Raw genomic sequence first — 18,964 nt, 5'->3', positions numbered from 1 at the left:
CGTCTGCCTCTGAAAGGACGACCCGTCCTTTTTGCCGAATTTGAAGAGAAAACCTGATAGTCTCTACAAGGTGGACCCTGGCCTCCAGCGCCACAATGCCCCCAAGCGGGGCTTCCAGGGGTCAGCCTGGAGGGGAGCGCCCAGCCTCACACCATCCCAAGGTGCCCCAACTCAGGGATCAGTGCCAAAGTCAGGTCGTGAGCCTGGGGAGCGTGGGGGGCTCAGCGTGGCGGGGTGGGGGGCTGTGGCCACAGCGGAGGAAGGAGCAGGGAGAGCCCTTGCAGAACCACTTTTTTCCCTTCACATGAACAGCGTGGCTGGGAGGAGAGACCCCGCCCGCCCTGCGCTGTCCCCAGCGTGCCACCCTGACTGCAGGGACACGAGCACCCAGTGGGGGCCCTCCCAGGCCTGGGCGCCGCGATGCTCAGCTGGGCACCCCTTCCTGGTGCGGGGGCTCCGCCAGGCCGGAGTAGTTCTGCCGAGGGTCGCAGGTGGCCACACACGGGTCTGGGGGGCGGCAGCAGGGGCTGGTGGGCCTGGGGGCGCGGGCGGCCTGGGAAGAGCGGACCGCGTTGGAGGCGCTCGGCGTCGGGCAGGCGCGGGGGCAGCGGGTGCCCGCGGCTCTCAGGCAGCAGCGGGACACAGATGAGCGCGTGCGGTGCGGAGGTGGCGAACAGCACGTGGCGCAGGAAGAAGCCGCGGCAGCCGTGGACGGCGGAGAGGGGCGGGGCCACCTGGCCCAGGAAGCCCGCGGCCAGCACCAGGCCCAGGCCCGCGCCCCTGCCGACAGACGGACAGACGGACGCCCGCCTGCGTCAACCCCCGGTGACCCGCCCCGGGGCGCAGCCAGCCCTTAGAGATCAAGGCGCCCAGAAATTAGGAATAAATGAGGGGTTTGGGCAAGAACTGCTCCCCGCCCTGGGAAGAGCTTTGCTCTGTAGCGAGGAAAATGGCGCCAACTTGTCCCTCGACTGCTACGCCTGTGAGGCTTTCCCGTCTCTTCCCCCACTCGGCCTACATCGCACCGGGGCCCTCTTTGAGCAGGTCCCCACCCCCCACCCAGGAGGAGGGCTGGGAGGAGTGCATAAGCCTGGGGATGTCCTCCTGGCCCCTCCCCTGCCTGGGGGCTCCCCATGCCGGGGTGCTCACCAGGTCACCCTGGGCAGGAGCTCCGCTGCGTAGAGGCAGCTGAGTGTGGACAGGGCCGGGGAGGCCACGAGATGCAGCGCAGTGGGCGGCAGCAGGGCCCAGCCGGGCAGGTCTGGAGGTGGAGGGCACAGGCACCCGCTCAGGCCCGGCTCCTTCCCACCCGTTGCCAGCCTTCTCCAGCTTCCTGATCTTTGAAGGGTCCTGTCACACAGCAGGGCTCTCCCACCGCGCCCCCCACTGCACCCTGTTCTGGCCTCCGCACGGTGGGGCAACTGCAGCCCACCCCCACCTGTGGTGGCTCCTGCCCCCACCCTGTGCCCTGTCTGGTCCGCATCCTGATATTTATCCCTGTCAAGTAGCAGCCTTCTTTGGGCCTCAGTTTCCCCAAGCACACAACACGCTAGATAGTTGGGATAAAAGGAATGATGGCCACCCAGTCACCTCCCCTGGGCCACCAGCCGGGGCTCACACTGGGTCCCTGCGAGCAGCAGCAGGGATGCTAGGCCAGTGGCCATGGTGGTCAGCAGCAGGACCGGCTGGCGTCCCCAGGGATCTGCTGTCAGGAGCAGGAGCACTGTGGTCACCGCCTCCAGGCCAGCATCCAGGAAGTAGGGCAGGTAAATGGATGGCTCTCGTGGGGCCAGAGCGCCCAGGAAGCAGGGCATGATACCCTGGCCAATTAACCTGAGAGGGAGGGCTGTGCTGGGGGCCCGGCAGACCCCAGAGCTCAGGGACCAAACCTTCGCCCCCAACTCCACCGCTGCCCCCTTTCCCCTCCTTATGAACAGAATCCCGGGATAAACCTGTTCCGCCAGGTGACGTGGCTGTGCAGGAGCGCAAGGACAGGGTGGGGTTGGGGCTAGGGGTTCTCTGCAGACAGCAGGACCAGCTCTGTAGCCACGGGGACGTGAGGGGCAGGGGCAGAGGTCAGGCACCTCTCTGAGCCGGCCTGGCCCGTGCCCCTCCTGCCTCCTCAGGTACCTGGGTGCCCCTCCCCAGGGGGTACTCCACCTGCTGTCAGGGAGCTCCCTTCCGGCGAGGCACTGGCCTCCGGGTCCACACCGCTGGCCTCTGCAAAGTGCCACAGGATCTTCCCGGCTCTGGCCAGTTGCCCCATGGCCAGCAGCCAGCAGGGGGACTCAGGGAACAGGGCTGGGAGACTGCGAAGGGGGTGAGGGTGGCTCGCAGCACCCAAGCTGCACCTCCTGCTCCCATAGGGGCAGAGATCAGCTGCTCCCCAGACCCCGAGGGCAGGACACCTAGCCTGGGCTTTCTATGACCTGTCCCTGCTACATGGTGGCCCTGGTCCCACTCCTGACACTCACCCCCAAAAGAGCAGCAGGAGCCCAGTCCCCTGGGCACTCAGCCCCTGCAGGATGCACCAGTCCTGGGCAAGCACCTCCAGCCCGGGCAGCAGTAGCATGCCTGCCAGAGAGAAGAGGCCCATGCCCATGGAGAAGGCCAAGTGATGTAGGGGGTCACAGAGCTCCAGGCCTGGGGTGGACACCGACAGACTGAGCTGAGGCCCCCACCCCAGGGGCTGCCCATGAACCCCAGGGCTTGCAGAGCAGTTAGCTACCTGGCACCCCCTCCTGAGGTGGGGGACCTGAGAACCCATTCGACTAGGTAGGGCCACTCCCAGAGGTGCCCCCAGATCCCCCCCTGGTACTCATGAGCCACGTAGAGCGCGAGGAAGGTGCCTGCCAGGGCGGACCCCAGCAGCAGCCACAGGGCTAGCAGCGTGGGGAAGCTGGCAGCCAGTGCTGCGCTGGTGCCCAGGACCATGGCCAGCACCAGGGACCCCACAAACACAGGCCGGTGGCCAAACCTGCAGGGTGGCGAGGGACACAGAGGCCACCTCAGAGTCCAGAAGTGTTGCTTCTTCCCCCAAGGGGCCTGGGCTGGGCTGTGGGGGGCCCCACCTCACTGGTCACAGATGGCCTCCAGGAGGACACAGCCCAGCAGCTAGCCCAGGAGGTGGCTCATCTGCTCCAGCGGCCCCCTCCAGGCATCCTCACACACAAGGTCCCACTGCAGGAGGCCGCCTGTCACCTGTCCAGGCCCCTGGGACCAGTTCTCTCTCTTTCCCCTAGCTGGGACAGAGAGATGTAAGGAATCCCAGCTTGCCAGGCTGGAAGGGGCTCCAGAGGTTCTGCTCCACCCCCATCCCCAGAGAGAAGGGGAAACTGAGGCTCAGATATGGTGAGGGGCCTAGGCGAGGTCATGCAGTGGGGCCTCCTGACTGGTGGTCTAAGGCCCCCAGGTGACCTGGTTCCCAGGAAACCTGGATGTCAGCTCCAAGTCTGACCAGAGCATCGAGGTGGGCCCTCCACCCGATGGTTTCTGCTTTTCTCTAGCCAGGGTCTCACTCCTCCTGCTGCCTGCCCCCCACCCCACCCCCCATCTGCTGCTCCGACCATAATTTCTACCTGTTGTTCCCAGAGACCAGGCCGCACAGGGCCTGGGGCTTTATAACACGGCCCACCCACCCCCCAGCCCAGGGGCTTGGCTCTAAGTCAGGACTAAGAAGTGCGTGTGCTAGGGGTCCCTCTACTGTTCTGCCTGGCTGGGCCCTGTGGGTTTCAAGAGGGACTCTGGGAGTGACCCTGAGAGCGCTCAGCCTTTTCCAGCTGAGATCCCTCAAGCTCAACTGTGCCCCTCCCTGCCTGAGTTCCCATCTATTTTCTCCAATCTGAACATGCTGTTTTTGGTGGTGCTACGCTAGCCTGCATTTCAAAATCAGATCACTTGGTAAAGCTTCTGCTGCACCAACTGATCCACACACCAAACGAGAGGAGGGCGGGTTTAGGTGGACTAGAAGGGGGAGGGGGAGGAGAGAGGTCCAGCAGGTTTCGGGGCCCCAGATGGGCTGTAGCATGACATGTGGCAACCCTGCTCCAGTTTTCACACTAAGGACCGATCCTCCCAGGGGAGGGGTAAGGGGCTGTGGGGTAAAGGCCGCCAGAGGGAGGAGGACAGGTCTTAGCCAAAGGGCAGGCAGGGAGCCGAGCCTGGGAGTCACCAGACAGTGGGTTGCCCCTTGCAGCAGCTCTGCCTCCAGCCAGGCCTCCACACTTCCTCCCAGGTACAAGGTCAACCTTTCTCAGCTTTGAAGGTCCACCTGCTTCCCTGAACTCAAAGCCTGGGGGTGGATTCCAGACTGCTACTGGTGCAGGCCAAAGCCCAGCCTTAGAACATTCCAGACTCAGCTGCTGGCCCTGCCCTGGCATCCACCACTTTCTGCTTTCGAATCAGCTGACCACCCCCATCCCTCCTGCCCCCACCCCCATGGCTGCCTGTCACTTGATCACAGGCTCTGTATTAGGCCTTCCCCAGGACACCCACTCTCTCAAGCCCAGGGACTGGGACCCTTGTCCTTCAACTAGAGAGCTGGCCTGTGGCTTGCATACTGGAAAGCCAGCTGCCCCTCCAGCTTACTACAGGGCCCGGGTGTCCACGGCTCCCTGGGGGCGACCCGGGCGCGGCCCGGGCGTCGGGCGGCCCCGCGCGCCTGCTGCTCCCGGCAGCGGCTCCTGCGCGCCTGCGGCTGGACCTCTGCCTTCTGTCTTCTTTCCAGAGTTTCGAGTTGGGTGGTGGGATTACCCTGCAAGAGGAGCGTGGCCGCTGCGGGTCAGCCTGGTGTGGCGCCGAGTGTGAGCCCGCATTCGGGGAGCCGCTTCTCTGGCCCGTCCGAGGACAAGGTGCGTTGCGGTCCCTTGTGCGCTCCGCGCCGGCCTCGCCGGGCCCTGCTGGGGCGCCTTCCGGATCCCCGGCTTCCTGCACCCCTTGAACGGGCTCCGTGTCTGCCTCGCGTTGTTCCAACTGGCTTTTTTTTCCTTTTCCTGTTTTTTTGGCATTTAAAAAAAGCGACTGATTTTTGTACAGTTGGTTCACTTGGGGATTTTGTGCCTAGTATCATACGATCTGCAAGTAAAACCTTTGCTTCATTGCTTTCCAAACGGATGCTTTCGAAGGGGGTTCATTTCTTCTCGAACTGCAGTGGTCACTTCTTTCAGAGTGTCGGTAACGCACGTGGGTGGTTGGGGCACCTGTTCCTCCTCAGATGGGATGTTTGTCCGGTCACCATTGAGCATAGTACTCACTGCTGTTTATTCAGGTGTGTACTTTGTCATGTTAAAGATTTTCTTCTCGAGAATTTCACTGTCATGTTTAATTATTGCATTAGTGGATCATATCTGATAGTATTTTATTTTTGAGTAACCAGCTCTTGATCTAATTTATCAATTATACTTTCCTTCTGTTTTCAAATTCATTCATTTGTTTCTTTCTTTCTTAACTCCAGCCTTGTGTTTTCTTCTGGCTTAATTTATACTTTTATAGGTTTCATTTACACTTTTAAACTTGAATTGACTATTTAAATGCTTTCTTTTAATTTTTCTTGTTTAGTAATGAAAATGCTTAGGGCTATAAATTTTCCTCTCAGCACAGCTTTAGATGTGCCTCTTAAGTTTTAATGTATAATTTTTAATTTCCAGTTTAACCTAATAATTGTTAAGGAGGGAGTTTTAGAATTTCTAAGTGGATAGGTTGTTCCTGGTGTATTTCTTTTTAGTTCTGTTATTTCCAATTTTCTTTCAATGTGACCAGATGCAAGTGTCTGTACTGTTTGTACATTTTGGGATCCATGAGGTTTTCTCTGTGATCTGACAAACCATCCATTTTTGAAAATCCCAGGAACTTGAAAATCTATTCTATATGGTGTACAGCTTGAGATTTAATAAATCCATTTTACTAACATTAGAGTTCCTCTGTCCATTTACCTCTGTATTTGAAACATTGTTCATATATTTGGTATGTTGCATATATTCCTTTGTAAATTATGAGACATTATAAGCCACGAGTGAACACAGTATGCAGAAGTATAACACAGCTGTTGATTCTCCTTATGCTCTCTTCTGCCTCAACCCCGAGCTCTAGGACTGATCCAAGCTCTTTTGTGGAGTTGGAGTTAGTTTGTACTGAATTGTATGCTGCTTTTGAGAGAGTGTACTACCATTTATGTTTCCATTCTTCTGACAGACATCTTTCTCATATTTCTCTTTTGGCACTCAGGCAGCTTTGTATGTTCTTGCATATGGCTTCTGCTGCTCTAGAAAAGTTGTTCACAACTGTTTGATCTCAAGAACCCCTTATGCTCTTAAAAATTGAGACCCTCAAAGAGCTTTTATTGATGTGGGTTGTATCTGTTGGTAATTGCTGCCTTAGAAATTGAAACTGAGAAATTTAAAATGAATATATGTATAATAATGCATTTCAAAATAATAAACAAATTACATATTAATATAAATAACTTTTTAAATGAAATATGTTTTCCAAAGAAATGCATTTAGTGAGAAAGGTACCTCATTTGACATTTTTGTAAACCTCTCAATGTCTGGCTTATAGAAGTCACTTGGATTCTCCTGTCTGCCTCTGCATTCAGTTTCCTGTGGTATCATGTGTCATGTGACCCCTGGAAAGGGCCACTGTACACTGATCAGTGAGAGTTTAAAAACCAAATAACACCTTAGTATAATTATGAAAATAGTTTTAATTTCATGAACTCTCCTAAAAGGTCACAAGGACCTCCAGAGACCATCTGACCACACACTGAGAAGTGTTGTTCCAAGGAAGCAACATGGAACTGCAGAGCTGTGGGTGTGACCCCCGTTGCTGTGCAGGGTGCTCCCAAACTTCTCCAAGGTGGCTGGACACTCCAGCGCTGTGCTCCCTCCACCCACTAAGGTTTAGATGTGAATTTTCCCTAAGTCTTCATAAAGACTATCTCTTAGAAGTCTGAAATCCAGGCAAATCCTACAGATATCTTCTAATGTCACTGATTTCTCATTTTGATTTGGTGGTTTTATTTTGATAATCTGAAAAAATAGTAAAAGCATATTCTGGATGAGGACAGAATAGTTGTCAGTGCCTAGAGTCCCATTTGTATTCCTGAACGTGTTGGCCCCAAGGAGGAAGGCCTAGTTCAGCCGTCTCAGGTCCCTGAGGAAGAGGACTGGGTGAGCTGGCCCCTGTGTTAAGTCCAGTCCAGTGGGCCCTGGGGCCACGCCGCAGGACAAGGGCTCTGCAGTGGGTCCAGTCGAGGGGAGGAGAAGGACCACGTCTGCACAGAGCACGTGGGCATAGAAGTGTGGGACTCAGAAGGGCTGAGCATCTGACCCCTGCTGGAGGTGGGACAGTCAGTCTCAGCAGAGCGTCCTCTGTCACAGCAAAGTGATGCTACCAACTTGAAGGTTACTGAGTGCACCTTTCTTTGTGTTTCACTCATAAGTTTGTTTTGATTTTACAGGTGTACACTAGTTATAGTATAAGAAATTTATACTTAATAGTATGTTGGTATATATACATATTGTAACTTTTTATTGGTATATAATAGTCACAGAGAAAAGTGCATGTATTTTTCACAAACTGAACATATCCAAATAACAAGCCATCAGTCAAGAAACAGAACATTAATTGTTAATGGAAAAAAATAATTTACACTGATACTTGAGGCCTTTATGAAGCTTTTTCTTTAAAGGGGCCATATATTGTCTAGGGTTTTGGGTTAATTACATCGACTTTATTTTATTTTTAGTTATTTATTTGTAATTATAGTAAAATACACAAAACATAAAAATCATTTAAAGTGTCCATTTTAGTGGGCAATTCTTTGACATTAAGTGCAGCGACAATACTATGTACCTTCCACCACAATTTCCACACTATTTTATCATCCCAAACCAAAATGCATACTCATCTAGCAGTAACTCCCCACTCTTCCCTCCCCCCAATCCATGATAGCAACTGTTTTTCTTTCCGTCTCTATGGATTTGCTTATTCTAAGTGTTTCATATAGGAGTAGTCATACAATATTTTCCCTTTGTGTCTGGCTTATTTCACTCAATAATGATGTCTTCAAGGTTTGTCCCTGTTATAGCATGTATCAGTACTTCACTTCTTTTTATGGCTGAACAATACTCCATAATAGCCACATTTTATTTATCCTTTTATCTGTTGATGGACATTTGGGTTGTTTTTCCCTCTTGGCTGTTATGTATAATGCCATGATGAACACTGATGAACAGATATCTGTCCAAGTTCCTGCTTTCACATCTTTGGATATATACTTAAGAGTGGAATGGACAAGTCATATGGTAATTCTTGTCACTTTCTGAGGAACCGTCAAACTGTTTCCACCACAGCTGCACCATTTTAAATTCCCACAATGTACAATATTCCTATTTATTCTCATTCTTACCAACACTTGTTATTGTCAGTTTTAATAATAGCCATCCTGTTGGGTGTGAACTGGTATCTCATTGTAGTTTCAATTTAGAATTCTCTACTGGCTAATGACTTTGAGCATCTTTTCATATGCGTATTGACTATCTGAATATCTTGTTTGGAGAAATGTATATTCAAATCCTTGGCCTTCTTTTTAATTGTTTTTCTTTTTGTTCTTAAGTTATAGGAGTTCTTTATTTATTCTGGTAGTTAAGCTCTTATCAGATACATGGTTACCAAATATTTTTTCCCATTCTAAAGGTTGTCTTTTTGTTTTCTCAATAATACCATTTGATGCACAAAGTTTTTATTTTTGATAAAGTCTATTTATCCATTTTCTCTTTTGTTGCTTGTGCTTTGGGTGTGAAATCTAAAAATCTATTCCTACTACAAGGCTATGAAGATACTCCTCTACATTGTTTTTTAAGAGTTTTATAATGTTAGCTCTTATATTTAGACCTTTGATCTCTTTTGAATTAATTTTTGTATATGGTGAGAGGTAGGGCCCACATTCATTCTTTTGCATGTGGATTTCTAGGTGTCCCAGCACCATTTGTTGAACAGACTAGTCTTTCCACATTGAATGGACTTGGTACTGCTGTCAAAAATCAGCTGGCTATAGATGTATGGATTTATCTCTGGACTCTCAATTCTATTCCATGGGCCTGTGGTTGTTCTAGTTTGCAAGCTGCCTGAATGTGATATACCAGAAATGGAATGGCCTTTAAAAAGGGGGAATTTATTAAGTTGCATGCTTACAGTTCTAAGGTCATGAAAATGTCCAACATTAAAGCAAGGCTATAGAAATGTCTAGTCTAAGACATCCAGGAAACGATACCTTGATTCAGGAAGGCCAATGACGTTCTGGGTTTCTCTTTCAACTGAAAGGGCACATGTTGGACATGGTGATGTTTGCTAGCTTTCTCCCCAGGTTTCATGCTTCATGAAGCTATCCCCAGGGTGGGGGGGGGGAGGTTCTTTCTTCATCTCCAAAGGTCTCTGGCTGCATGAGATCTCATGGCTCTAAAGCTTTTTCCAAAATGGTTTCCTCTTAAAGGGCTCCAGTAAGAAACCCCACCTCGAATGGGTGGAGACACATCTCCATGGAACCTATCTAATCAAAAGTTACCACCCACAATTGGGTGGATCACATCACCATGGATAATCAATAGCTTCTATCTAGCAATATTGTATGAGAATTAAAGGACATGGCTTTTCTGGGGTACACCACAGATTCAAACCAGCACAATGGCTATTGTTACACCTATACCACATTTTAAAAATTATTGAAGTTTTGCAATATGTTTTAAAATCAAGAAGTGTGAGTCCTCTAATTTTGTTCTTTCTCAAGTTTGTTTTGGCTATTTGGGACCCCTTGCAGTTCCATATGATGTTGAGATAACCTCTTCCATTTCTGCAGAAAAGGTTGCTGGAATGTTTATGGGAATTGCATTAAATTAATAGATTGCTTTAGGCAAAATTGATATCTTGACAGTGCTAAATATTCCAATCCATAACACAAGATGTCTTTGCATTTATTTAGGTCGTTTTATTTCTTTCAGCATCATTTATAGTTTTCAGTGTAGAAGTCTTTTACCTCCTTGGTTAAGTTTATTCCTAGCTCTTTTATTCTTTTAGATGCTGTTGCAAATTAGAATTGACATCAGTTTTGTTTTGATGCCTTTTTTAGTTCATCTCTGAGAGCACTTTTTCCTAAATCTGACCCTGAATCCTCAGTGCACTGACTTCCCTCATATTAGTTCCAATTTTGGAAAAAATATTAGGCCATCTGTATACTAAATTTTTTTCTTACTGAGGTATCAGTCTTAGTTCTAGTTCTGCTTTTTAGAGCTATAAGAAATACCTGGAATTTCCTTCATCCTTTACAACCTTCAAATTTGATGACAGATTCTTTGCTACCTTGGAATCTCCTCTGGGAGATACATGAGCCAGCCCTCATTTGACTGACCATATGATCCATCACAGCCTGACTGTCTCCTCTGAGCTGGCCACCGGGTGCCTTGGAGGTGTGCAGCCCTGAAAGGAACATGCATGCCACAGGATGTTTGACCAGCAAGGGAGGGATTCTCAAAACTCTGCTGTAGATACCATACTTCTGTTAACATAGCCGAAGAGCATTCAAATTTCGTAAAATAGTTTTTTCTGTGTTATTACAAAAGTCATACATGTTGTTATAAAACATTTTTGGGGGGTTCATGGTCATAAAACATTTTTTAAATATAGAAAATTCAAAAGAAGAAAATGGAAATGGCTCTTACTCCTGCCCTCTGGAAATAAATCCTGAAAGTATACACCTTAACAGTGCTTTAAAAAAAGTACCCTAAATATTTTCTCTGTGTGCATTTTCATGTAAATAAGGCCAGTATATCACACAGAACTTTCCACACAGCTCATCTCATTCTTTTTCGGTTGCATATGTTCCACAGTATTGACAGATCATATTTTTATAAGCATTTACTTATGATGGACATTTAGGCTATTTTGCCTCTTTTCTAATGTTTCAGGTTGACTCCTGAGTTTATTTTCGGTCACATGGCTGTGAGAGGTGTGCTGGGCCCTCCCACCCTGCTCCTCTCAGTCTCTCCCAGTTTTCCCAACTAGTTCTGATCTCTTTCCTTCAGCGCAGTGTGTTCAGGACCAGAAGCCTCTTTCGTGGTGATTGTATCTTAGTGGAGTATTCCTTGTTTTCCCCCATCCTTAACCAAGTAATAAGGACAGTCCAGCTTTCTTTTTAAATATTTGCCTATTATTTCTTGGTCTTTTTCATCCTTTCTGTTTCATTTGTAATCAATATATAAATGGATTTTCTGAGAGTCTGTTAATAAAAAAATGTTTTTATGTTGAAAATTTTCAAATGCAAACATCTAGAGGGAACAGAACAAGGAACCCACATTAATTCCTTTTCATCGATTATCCACCCATCCTGCTGCAGCCTTCCCCACTTTTCTCCCCAGGTGACTCAGGATGCCCCAGACACCACACCACTCACAGGTGATGGGAAATCTCACCAATTTGTACTTGTGGTAACTAATATGCTTAGTCTCAATCCTAACATTTTATATTTTCTATTTGTTTTGTTTTCCTTGCTCTTTTTTTTTTAAGTTTACCTTGTTCCACTTTTACTCTAATGGTTTGGAAGTTGCATAGCCTTTTTCTGTTTCAGTAGTTCCCCATAATATTTTAACAAAAATATTTAAACATTGTTTTCTACCAAATTCAAGAGTAGATCAGTTTTTATTCTACTACTTCTGTCCTACCCCACAATCTATCATTTTATTGGTATTTTCCTCCCTTTCTTTGGAATCACCAAACAGTTGCTTCCAAAAACAGGGAGGAACAGTTGATTTAACTTTTACAGCTGCTGGGTTTACTTAGAGGTAACTGTGTTTTTACAGAGTTCCTTCCCGATTATCATTTCTTATTTTCCATCATTTTTTCCACACATTTATTTTTCATTTTGCTAAAGTATTTCATCACATAATTCATTAAGAAAGGAAATGTGGGTTGTGCATTTTCTAAGTGTTTGTATGTCTTAAAATATCTTTATATTCCATGACAGAGTTTTCCACAACCATCACCCCTGAGACTTTTGAAGATGAAGATGACACATCATGCTCCTTCTATGTACATTTTTTTAAGAACAAGGAAATTCACTTCTGTAACCACCTGAAATGCAGTTGTCAAGTTCAAGAAATTTAACATCAATGTAAAGTCTATGTGCCATTTAAAAAATATATCCCAATAATGTTCTTTTGACCCTTTTCTTCTCCATCATTAGATCTTGTCCAGGATCATGTATTGCCTTTAATTGTCATTGTCTCTTTAACTGCTCTTTTAAAAAAAATTTGTGGGACATATATACAACATAAATTTCCCTATCTCAACCAGTCCTAAGTGTACTATTCAGTGGTATCATTCATTTTACACTACTGCAGTACTCTAGCCACCTTCCATTACTAGAACTTTCCCATCTCCCCAGAAGGAAACCCTACACCCATTTTGCCTTAACTTCCCATTCCCCCTGCCTTCCTCCCTTGGCACCCTATATTCTGTCTTAATGAGCTTGCATAGTCTCCAGTACTTTTTGGAGTTATCATGGGGTTTGAATTTAATATCCTACATTTATAACAGTCTCATTTGCTTTGACCCCAACTTCAATAGTATACACACATACAGTCCTATTCCCTTCCACCCACCACATTTATGTAGCACTTATCATAGGTTACATGTTTACACATTATGAGTCCAAAACCACTATTTGTCATTACATTTTATGCATTTGCCTTTTAGATCTTATAGAAAGTAAAAAAAAAGTGGAGTTGAAAACCAAAAGCACTATGGCACTGGCCTTTATCTCTACTCACATCATACTCATTACCAGAGATCTTTATTTATTTATGCTTCTTTGATCTTTTGTCTATTGTCCTTTCTTTTTAACCTACAGAACTCTCTTTAGCATTTCTTGTAGGGCTGGTTTAGAAGTAATGAACTTCATCAGTTTTTGTTTATTTTCTAATGCCTTAATCTCTCCCTCATTTTTAATAGACAGTTTTGCCAGGTACAGAAATCTTGGCTGGCAGATTTTGCTTCCAGCACTTTAAATATGTCATCCCACCACCTTCTTGCCTCCATGGTTTCTGATGGGAAACTGGCACTAAATCATATCAAGGCCCCCTTGTACATGACATATTGTGCAACATTCAGAATTCTCCATGGCTTCAACAGTTTGATTATAAATATGTTGCAGTATGTGTTTGTTTCAGTGAATCCTGTTTGGAGTTCGTTGAATTTATATATATCTGTCTTTTGTTAAATTGGGGGGCTTTCAGTCATTATTTCTTTGAATATTCTCTCTGCCCCTTTCTCTCATCTGGGATTCCCACAGTGCGTGCATTGGTATGGTTGATGGTGTCCCACAGGTTCCTCAGGCTCTGTTCACATTTCCTCATTCATTTTTTCTTTCTGCTCCTCAGACTGAATTTCAGTCATCTTATCTTCAACTTCACTAATTCTTTCTTCTGCTTGCTCCAATCTGTAATTGAAACCTTCTAGGGAATTTTTTTATATTTGATACTGCAGTTTTCAGCTTTGCTTGGTTCATTTTCATAATTTCTTTCTATTTATTTATATTCTTTTTGTGTTCATCTTTCATTTTCTTGATTTCCTTTAGTTCTTTGTTCATTTTTTCCTGGAGCTCTCTGAGCATATTTAGGACCATTTTAAAAGTCTTTGTCTGGCATGTCCTAGGTCTGGTCCTCCTTGCTGTTGGTTTCTAATGCTTTAATCTTCCCTTTCTGTGTGCCAATGCTGCCTGTTTCCTTAAATGTTTCATAATTTTTTGTTGCTACCTGGACATTTGGTATTTTTAATGTGTTATCTGTGGAACTTAGAATCTGTGGCATTTGTTCCTTAAGCTTGTATCCAGTTAGTGTCATGACAGAGCTTTCCTTGAATGCCAGGAAATAACAGCAACAGAAAAAAAAAAGAAAACACTCTTCCCAACCTTTGCAGAATGGCCTCTTGGAGTGCTCTCCTTCAGAGCTTAACCATAGAGTCAGTTTAGAGAACAGCCTGAGGCAAAAGCATAGGTCCTCCCTGGTCCTTTCTGGGCATTTGTCTTGTCCTAGGCATGTGCTTGTAGCCTCAGGAATTCCCCCATTGACATGGGTCAGTATGTTCCTTCTTCCCTAGGAAACAGGTTAAACCATTAGGGTCCTGGGCACTACACTGCAGATTCCACAGCCAGCAATTCCTTACCTCAGACAGCCACAACTTGATTTTTCTCTGCAGCCTTCTGTCTGAGAGCTCCATGCACTGCTTCCACACACAGGGCAAGTTTTGTGAGAGCGAGCCTGTGACAAGTGTCCCATTTCAGCCCTTTAGGCTGCCACCAGACAGATTAGAACAGATATGCATGCTCAGAGGTTACTTCACTCCCGAAGGGACCTGCAGTGGGAACATGGGTCAGTTCTGCACTAAGCTTGTGAGGGAATGAGGGAAGGCCAGTGCGGGTGCCATCATATCCTGCCCCTTTTAAGTAGCCTTTTCTGATTCAGTGCTTTCTCTGTTACTGCACTCTTCTGTTTTCCAGAGCTTTCAGAAAGCTGTTTCTGGGGTTGTACTTGTTATTTTCAGATTTTTAAAATAGCAACAATTCTAGAGGGTAAAAATTGTATTTTATGGTGGTTTTTATTTGCATTTCCCCAATGCCTAATGATGTTGAGCATGTTTTACATGCTTGCTGGCTATTTGTGTAATTTCTCTGGATAAATGTCTGTTCAAGTTCTTTGCCCATTATTAAATTGGGTGGTTTCTGTTTTTTTTTGTTGTTGTTGTTGTTGTTGCTGTTGTTGTTGTTGAGTTGTAGGAGTTCTTTATATATTCTGGATATTAAGACCTTGTTGCTATATGATTGCTACATATTTTCTCCCATTCTGTCTGGCTTATTTCAGTAAGCATTATGTCCTCAATGTTCACCCATCTTGTCATCTGCTTCAGGATGTCATTTCATCTTACTGCTGCATAATATTCCATTGTGTGTATATGTCACAGTTTGTTCATCCACTCATCTATTGATGGGCACTAGGATTGTTTCCCTCTTTTGGCAATTGTGAATAGAGCTGCTGTGAACATTGGTGTACAATGTCTGTGCCACTACTTTCAGCTCTTCTGGGTATATACCAAGTACTGGTATTGCTGGGTCATAGGGCAACTGGACATTTAATTTTCTGAGGAACTGTCAAGCCATCTTCCATAGTGGCTGAACCATTATACATTCCCACCAGCAGTGAGTAAGGGTTTCAGTTTCTCTACATCCTCTCCAACATTTATGGTTTCCTGTTTAATAGCAGCCATTCTTATAAGTGTGAGGTGATATCTCATGGCAGTCTTTTTTTGTTGTTGTTACATACTTCATAACTTTATTCTGTCTTACAGGTGCATAATATTCCATCATATGTATATGCCACAGATTTTTAGCCACTTGTCTGTTAATGGACATTTTGGCTGTTTCCATCTCTTGGTAATTGTAAATAATGCTGCTATAAACATTGGTGTGCAAATGTCTATTTGTGTCCTTGCCCTCATGTCCTTTGAGTAGAGACAGCATATAGATGGGTCCTGTTTTTTAATCCATTCTGCCAGTCTATGTCTTTTGATTGGGGGGTTTAATCCATTAACATTTAGTGTTATTACTGCATGGGTAGTACTTTCTTCTACTATTTTGCCTTCTGGATTTTATATGTCATATCTAATTTTCCTTCTTTTTACCTTTACTCATAGTCTTCCTTTCTACACTCTTCTCCACACCTCTCTCTTCTGTCTTTTTGCATCTGTCTCTAGTGCTCCCTTTAGGATTTCTTGCAGAGCTGGTCTCTTGGTCACAAATTCTCTCAGTGATTTTTTGTCTGAAAATGTTTTAATTTCTCCCTCATTTTTGGATGACAATTTTGCTGGATATAGAATTCTTGGTTGGCAGTTTTTCTCTTTTAATAATTTAAATATATCATCCCACTGTCTTCTCACCTCCATGGTTTCTGCTGAAAGATCTACACATAGTCTTATTGGGTTTCCCTTGTAAATGATGGATTGCTTTTCTCTTGCTGCTTTCAAGATCCTCTCTTTCTCTTTGACCTCTGACATTCTGATTAGGAAATGTCTTGGAATATGTCTATTTGGATCTATTCTGTTTGGGGTACACTGCACTTCTTGGATCTGTAATTTTAAGTCTTTCATAAGAATTGGGAAATTTTCAATGATAATTTCTTCCATTAGTTTTTCTCCTCCTTTTCCCTTCTCTTCTCCTTCTGGGACACCCACAACATGTATCTTCATATGCTTCATATTGTCCTTCAATTCCCTGACTCCCTGCTCATATTTTTTCATTTTTTCTCTTATATTTTCTTTTTCTTTCCGGATTTCAGATGTTCCATCCTCCAGTTCACTAACTTTATGTTCTGTCTCTCGAAAGCTACCATTGTAGGTTTCCATTGTTTTTTTCATCTCTTCTACTGTGCCTTTCATCCCCATAAGTTCTGTGATTTGTTTTTTTCAGACTTTCAATTTCTTCTTTTTGTTCATTCCTTGCCTTCTTTATATCCTCCCTCAATTCACTGATTTGACTTTTGATGAGGTTTTCCATGTCTATTTGAACATTCTGAATTAATTGTTTGAACTCCTGTATCTCATTTGAATTGTTGATCTGTTCCTTTGGCTGGGCCATATCTTTAATTTACCTAGTATGTTTCGTTATTTTTTGCTGGCATCTAGACATCTAATTACCTTAACTGGTTTATTCTGGAGATTGCTTTCACTTCTTTTACCTAGGGCTTTCTTGCTGGATGAATTTGTTATCTATCTGTTCTTTAACATTCAGTTCAGCTTATTCTGGACCTCTAGCTTAGGTTTTGTTTAACACATCAGTGTTTTTCAGTTCTTGTTTTCTTGTTTCTTGCCCTGCCTGTATGGTGCCTCCCCACCCCTACCATTAAGAGAGTCTACTTAGGTATTATAGACCCTAACCAGATTTTCCCAGACCAGACTGGCCTCTTGTCAGGAAGAAAGAGTCACTGCATCAGTTTTCCCTGAGGGTGAGACCCAGCAGGTTGAAAGACTTTCCTGTGAAGTCTCTGGGCTCTGTTTTTCTTATCCTGCCCAGTATGTGGTGCTTGTCTGCCTGTGGGGCCCCCCAGCATAGCGGTACCTTTAACTTCAGCAGACTCTCCCATCTGGGGCATGGTTGAGACAGAGGAGAGGTTGTAGGCTGGCTTTAATTGCTTCAGTTTTCCAGACCCTGGGGTCTGAATTCCTTGAGAGAGGGACTCCACCTGAGCTTGGCCCCACCCCTCTCCTGGGGAAGGCAGAGCCTCCAGACAGGCTCTCAGACAAGCTTAGTTCTGCCCTTGCCTGGGGTAGTTGCAGCTGAGAAGGCTTGCAGTTGTATCCAAAGACTAGTCAAGCCATAGAAGCACAGCCACCAAAATGAAAAGAAAAAAATCCTTTTCATAACAGGGCCCCCATTCTTGGGTTTGCCAGTCAAGAGCTTAAGTTGGTACATTGCTCTGTGTATCTCCAGGTCCTATGTGCCCCTTCCTTTCCTTCAGGGCCCAGCCCCTTTCTAGTATTCTGGCTGTCTGAGCCAAGAAATCTTTGGTTTCATTTTTTTCTTCTTTTTCTGTCAGCCCTTGCCCCTTCTACACCAGGGCAAAACCCAGCAACCTCAGCTTTTACTTGAGGTTCAGCTGAGCTGGGGGCCTATTTTTAGTTGTCAGAATTTGTGAATTAATTCCACAATTGGCATTTGGTTGGGCTCAGCCCCTGCTGTTAGTAAAGTCCCTTTCTTTTCCCCTCTGGGAAGCAGCCTTAGGGGAGGGGGTGCTGGCTGCCATGGCTTGGAGGACTCAGGGTTCTGGGTGAGCTTGCAGCCGGTCCAGCTTGTCCAGACTGGTGTATGCTGTGTCCAGTCACTGATGTGGCCCCAGCAGTCATTCTGTCCTATTCCTGGCTATTTACTAGCTAGCTTCTCTGGTGGACCAACTAAATCCCATACCTCACTAAGCTGCCATCTTGGCCCCTCCTGAATATACCATCTTATCCTTTGGTTTTTATTTGTCAGATCTATATGTCTTTTCCCTCTCTCTTTACCCACTAAGTCTCCTTACTTGCACTCTTCAGTTTTGTGCCCTCCTCCAGATCTCCCACTCCTGTCTTTATTTTTTCACTGACAAAACTCCCTTTAGTATTCCTTGTAGGGCAGGACTCTTGTTGACAAATTCTCTCAGTCTTTGTGAAAATTTAACTCTCTCCTTCACTTATGAAGGGCAGCTTAGTTGGAGAAAGAATTCTTGGCTGGAAGTCTTTTTCTTTCAGGATCTTAAACATATCATACCAACTGCCTTCTCACCTCCAGCCTCTGCTGCTCTCGGGCCACCTCTTCCCCTGTGATGTGCCTCTCCCAACCTGCAGCAGCCAGCGACCCAGTACAGTTCTAGCCGGGTCCACTAGTACATGCTGGAAGCCACCAACCCCAGGTCTGCGGGGAGAACCTCAGTGGAGATTCTTCTTGTGAGCCTGATGAGTCTGACAGCCCTCCGGCTCCCACTTGGAATGACCTTGGGATGCTGGGCTGGGTATTTCAGTTGTCCCTTCCCTGTGCCAACCTGGAAATGCCTTTCAGTGGAGTGGGGTGTGGGACATGGGGTGCTCAACTTCCTCATCCCTGCCCCTCCATATACTCCTGTGAGGCAACCTCTGTGGGGAAAGAGGAGTGGGAGGCACTGTGCACTGGCACGGTGGGCTCCATGCACATGGAAAGCAAGTCTGCTGGCTTCTTGGTTCCCCACAGGTGCTCCTGGCTGCAGAGCTGTGAGGGAAGATCTTCCAAGCTGGCTGCAGGGGCAGGCAGGAGTGCAGGAGTGCATTGGTCCCTCAGGACATGCAGCCTCCTGTGCTCTGCCTCGTTCCCCCAGTGGAGTCATGACTGTGCCCACTCACCTGTTCTCTCTGTCAGCAT

The 18,964-nt window shown here is 46.2% G+C and overlaps 1 protein-coding gene across 1 annotated transcript; it reads right to left on the bottom strand.

Annotated features, from left to right (window-relative positions):
• Positions 1 to 171: 171 nt before the first annotated feature.
• On the bottom strand, positions 172 to 18,964 carry LOC143651371 (putative solute carrier family 22 member 31). Its single transcript, XM_077122301.1, is given in 13 exon segments — positions 172 to 242; positions 437 to 780; positions 1,150 to 1,261; positions 1,619 to 1,846; positions 1,936 to 2,040; positions 2,161 to 2,309; positions 2,475 to 2,643; positions 2,823 to 2,977; positions 3,077 to 3,242; positions 4,588 to 4,753; positions 18,356 to 18,411; positions 18,730 to 18,840; positions 18,946 to 18,964. Coding segments are annotated over 13 exon segments (1,851 nt in total).

The sequence above is a fragment of the Tamandua tetradactyla genome, chromosome 12 (assembly GCF_023851605.1).
Source record: "Tamandua tetradactyla isolate mTamTet1 chromosome 12, mTamTet1.pri, whole genome shotgun sequence".
Classification (NCBI taxonomy): domain Eukaryota; kingdom Metazoa; phylum Chordata; class Mammalia; order Pilosa; family Myrmecophagidae; genus Tamandua; species Tamandua tetradactyla.
Note: the sequence above shows the minus strand (reverse complement) of the source record. Positions and strands in the feature narration are given on the sequence as shown.